Below are 5,175 nucleotides of genomic sequence, written 5' to 3' on the forward strand. Positions count from 1 at the left end.
TGGCCGAGGCGGAGCCCGCGAAGGAGGAGGCGCCGGGCCGCGCGTCGCTGTACCAGGAGAAGGCGAACCTGTACCCGCCGAGCAACACGCCCGGCGAGGGGCTGAGCCACGGCGGGGGGCTGCGGCCCAACGGGCCGACGGAAGCCCCGCCGGCGCTGAAGCTGGCGCTCGAGTACATCGTGCCCTGCATGAACAAGCACGGCATCTGCGTGGTCGACGACTTCCTGGGCAAGGAGACCGGGCAGCAGATCGGCGACGAGGTGCGTGCCCTGCACGACACCGGCAAGTTCACGGACGGGCAGCTGGTCAGCCAGAAGAGCGACTCGTCCAAGGACATCCGAGGCGATAAGATCACCTGGATCGAGGGCAAGGAGCCCGGCTGCGAGACCATTGGGCTGCTCATGAGCAGCATGGACGACCTGATCCGCCACTGTAACGGGAAGCTGGGCAACTACAAAATCAATGGCCGGACGAAAGTAAGTGCGCTGGGGCCAGGCTCTCGGCCCTGCTGGGCGGGCCACTGCCGCTGTGTGCAGGGGACTCCCCGTGGCCCCCCGAGAGAGAGAGAGGACACGGGGTCTGGGTGGGGGCTGTCCGGCCTGCCGCGTTCTCGGTGTCCGCTGTTCTGCGCTCAGAGACCTAACGCACGGATCTCCGGGTGGGAGCGGGCATTGCACTCCCTCTTTAACGTTGCCAATTTCTCCTCTTCCACTGTTGGTCACCACTCAGACCTTGGCGTTCCAGCCCACAAGGGATGCATTAGCGGACCACCCAGGCCTAGGCTGGCCCTGCAGCTGCCTGGTTTGCGTGAGCTCCTGCGTGCCCTGTGGCCTTTAAGCCACGCACCACGTCCTGATTTAGAGGCAAACGCCATGGTTTAGTTAAGGCTCCCCAAGCCCATCCCAAGGAGGGAAATCTGAAATAAGCGTTCAGTTGAGACTCCCCACGTTCAGGAAGCTTGGCCGCTCCCCTCCCCCCTAGGCTCTTATCCCTCTCCCTGTTCCTACTGTTTGGAAACCCGCTACAAAACGGGGAAAGAGGTATTTCCGTTTTCAGAGCTCTCAGTGTAGGTAGGCTACATTTTTAGCATAGGTTTCCTTTCTTTGCTTTGTTCATATAACCCCTCTGTTGAGAGAGGACTGTTGTGTAGCTTCCTGGGAAAAAAAAAAAAAAACAACAAAACAGAATTGGATCAGAAGGGCTCATTTTAAGGTTTCTATCTCGTGAGCTTTTTGTTTTCTCCTTTCCATTGCAGTTTTCCCCTGCAGACCCTTCTGTTCCTGCCTAGGCTCTTTCACAGTCTAGAGGTACCATTAGGACACTTCTCAGAGCTTAACTCTTTTCTTTGTATCCAGCTCCTCCCAGCCACTCTGCTGCACCCTGTCTCCTGAATTGAATTCGGAGAGGGTGTCTGTTTGTACACACTGACTCTAACCGGTCTGGTCTGCGTGGGAGACACCACCTTTTCTGACCCTGCTCTGTGCGACTCTCCTGCTGCCAGGAAGGTGGTATCAGCGTGAAGGAGGTCTAAGCACGAAATGCATTTCTGTATTGCTGATCCAGGGCGGGGCGCCGGTACCTTAATATCACATATCAAAATAAATGAAGTCAACCTAAGCCTCGGCCTTGCACAAGATTTCTTCATATATATCTATAATACACATATACATTATGTATATATATGCATATTTAAAAGTATCATCATGGATCAGATTTAAACACACTCATGAACTTTATTGCAGGAAAGGAACTAGTTCCAGGTCAGAGGCCTGGAAGACTGATTCTATAGTCAGGAATAAGCTTAGATTGGAGTCGTGAAGAAGGCAATGCCCTAAATCTTCCTTAATCTGCTTTCTTGGTTAATTTAGCTTTCCACGTTAAGCTGAGACCTGTCCTCTACTGTCTCCCTGTTTTCACCTATCCGAGAGAGGGGACAGCAGACGTCTGGCGCTTGGACCAACTGCTGCTTCCGGGAGGTTCTTAGAAAACAGCCCCCTCTTTCCTCAGGAATGGCTAAAGGAATGGCACTTGAGATTTTAAGTCGTTTGACTGTACACATTATCAGGCAGGGAAGGAAGGACGCATTTTGAATCTAACAGACTTGATCTTATTCTACCTTGACTTTAGGGACACAATTTCAGGATTGATGGTGATTTTAGGGAATTCCTTTCATTGAACCTCTTGGCCAAAAGAGTTTTTGGTAATCTTGTTTGAACATGTCGTTTAAATATTCCTAAAACAAAACAAAACAAAAACGAGAGTGCTTGCTTGGAGGAATGAGAATGCAATTAAAATACCACCCACTGTATGTTGAGCAGTCACAGTGTGCGAGGCACCAGGTGAGACTCTGTCCAGACCCCGTCCCAAACAGTGCTGTCGTGTGAAGTGGGTAGCAGTATTCCTCGTTTACGTGTGAGGAAATTTCTGCTCCAGCTGGACCAAGGCCTGCCACTTACCACCTAGCTGGTATTCAGCTGAGGCTCTTCAGGTACCAAGCCCACGCTTTCTGTGCTGTACTAGCTACGGGCAGGACGGCTGGGAAGCTGTAGTTATTTAGCGCCCTACTGGAACTAGGACTTTTTTTTTTTTTTTTTTTTTTTTTGAAGGTTTTTGCTATTGGGCATGTGCGCTTAGCTACAGAGAGAGAGACAGTGAGGGGGAAAGTACGAAGTCACCTCCCAGGAAGGATGGCCTCGCCACCATCCCTTCTCTATTCTCCTGGGATTTTGGACATGCGCACAGATGCACGCACATGCTGTGAGTTTCGAGCCGTCCCAGACTGGAACCGCAGTCCACCAAGTGGGAGTCCAGCACCTTGACCACTATGCCACCTGCTGGCCCTGGAACGAGAATTTAATATTCCTATTGTGTTGATGGTGGCTCAAATGCATTAGTTTTGTATGTGAACAATCATATTCTAGTGCTGTGGTATATAAACCTTTTTATGAGTTGACTGCACAATGTTTATTTCAGATAATAGCTTAAAGACCACTTTATTCACCTGAATCATGCCCTTCTAAGTATAACTTGAGAGAGTCAGACTATGGTTATTATGTTTGATTGCAGAGGGAGTCTACAATTAAGGATTTTATTATCCTCCATAACAGTGATTTTAAAAGTGACTTGCCTCAAATGCGTAGTATTTTTCTCACTTTGACTTTCGCAGCAGTAGGTAGGTCTTTGGTATGTTATTCCTATTTGTAGATTCGAGAGATAGCACTCACTTGTGGAAGTCCTGCAGCATACGACCACTTAAATTCAAGTGATCTGCTGGCCTTTTTCATTTATGTTGACTGTGCTGCGTGCTCCTGTGTGTCAGGGCCTGGTAATCAGAGAGTGCATGATTGGCTGGGGCCCATTTGGTGGAGACTTTGGTTTTCCTGGAGTTTCCACTTCACATGCGCTTATCTGGCCACTGTTTGTCCAACCGCGTCGGAAGAGGAACCACAAGGGCGGGATGAAGTAATAGAGGAGAGAGACAGAAACCCGACTGTAGCTTCTGATGTAACCGAGCTCCAGTTTCCACTCTCACTGCTCTTTCTGGGGTTTTCCCGTTTTCGCTTTTAAACTGACCCTTGATCTGTTATTCTTCCTCACACCCTTTCTTCCGTTGGGCAGAGTCGTAGTGTCCAGTAGAAAGGAGCCGGCTCCGCCGTTCTGTAAGGGGCGGACGGGTAGGCCCTAAGGGAGAGAGGGCGGCATCTCCCTGGGGAGGTAGGCTTCTGCGCTGCTGTTCCATCTGGTTTGGATCCTGGTCCTGGTTCTGCTTTAGTGCTTTGGGGTGGGGCCATTTGCTTAACCATCTGAGCCTCAGTTCCTCTGCTGTAAGATCACGTTAAATGTCTGTCTTTTCTTCTTTCAGACTTGCTCTCTGAGTACCTTTTTTCTTTTGGAGACGTTTTTGCTATAGGGCACGTGTGCATGCCAGAAAGAAAGAGATTGATAGAAAGCAAGAAATCACCCCCCAGGGGGGATGGCCACGCCACAATCCCTTCTCCTCTATTCTCCTCTCGGGATCTTGGGTACGCAGGCACAGGATCCTGGAGTGAGTTTAAGCCACCAGGTAGGGGCCTTGAACCGTGGTCAATTGCATGGGAGTCCAGCGACATAGCTACTACACGATCTCCTGATCCCTCTGAGTACTTTCAAACCTGCATGAAAAGCACTTGGTGGACTATAGAGGACTCTGCTCAGTGTTAACTGCTGTCATTTTAAAACTTTCTGGTTTTCTAATGCTTTCTTTTAAGCATTCTGTACTTTCCTGTCTTTCCTTTCCTTAAAGGCTGGACAAAAAAAGGCTTGGCTGGATCACCTATTTTTGACGTAGCCACTTCCCTCTCTTACACACGCACACTTTTTTTTTTAAACAAAGGAAATAAGTCCCGGAGAGGTTAAGTGACTTGTTCAAAGTCATAGTGCTGATCGTGACATTTGATTGAATTCATTCTTCTCTGTGCAAGTTTATGCCACTTTCCATGAAAAAATTGCTTATCCCTAGTTAATTAATGCTGGTATATTTTATGCCCTTTCTGAGGCTATGCTTAAACGTTTGTGCCTGACTCTCCCTTCAGGCTCTTCTCCTGTCGTTCTGTACCGTGACTGAGCCTACGCTGCCGTCTCAGCTTTCCTCCTTGAGAAAATCCCTCCCTGATTTCCGCAGACATTCTTTGTCCACCGCTGCTGCTCCTCCACTGCGGTTGGAGCCTGTTCCCCACCGACCTGTCCTGGCCCCTCGGTAGGCACGCCCATCCCATCCGTGCTTTCGATTTACGTTTCATTCTGTTTTCCTTTCCCTTTTTTCCTCTATCAGGCCTGAAATTATTCCTCTCCGGTGTTTCCTGAAGCTTGTGCCGTTCTGCTATGCCCTTGGAGTGATGTTATCGGCCTGGTTGTTTTCATTTAACTTTGTGTTTGAGGCTGTTAAAGTTGTACCAACTGCCGCAGTCTCCCTTCCCTTCTAGTACATTCTTGGACAGTTTTCATGGATACGTTGTACTACTTTGCATGCATTCGACTTTCCCACCATGCCCTTGTCTGCGCACTTTGAATCTGGACGTGACTGCATGATAGGATTCAGATGATTTACTGAGCCACGACTTTGAGTATTATTTCAGCTGAAACTCATCTTTTTTTTTTTTTTTTTTTTTTTGGGGGGTTTTTGTTTTAGGGCCTTTG

At 49.1% G+C, this 5,175-nt stretch overlaps 1 protein-coding gene across 1 annotated transcript in view; it reads left to right on the plus strand.

The window, feature by feature from the left end:
- Positions 1–2: 2 nt before the first annotated feature.
- Positions 3–5,175, plus strand: part of EGLN1 (egl-9 family hypoxia inducible factor 1) — a gene marked incomplete at its 5' end in the record, with an annotated part of 33,455 nt that continues 28,282 nt past the window's right edge. Inside the window, one exon of the mRNA XM_006146004.3 lies at positions 3–476. Coding sequence (XP_006146066.1) covers positions 3–476 — 474 coding nt within the window. The remainder of the gene's footprint in view (positions 477–5,175) is intronic.

The sequence above is a fragment of the Tupaia chinensis genome, unplaced genomic scaffold (assembly GCF_000334495.1).
Source record: "Tupaia chinensis unplaced genomic scaffold, TupChi_1.0 Scaffold000161_1, whole genome shotgun sequence".
In the NCBI taxonomy this organism is placed as follows: domain Eukaryota; kingdom Metazoa; phylum Chordata; class Mammalia; order Scandentia; family Tupaiidae; genus Tupaia; species Tupaia belangeri.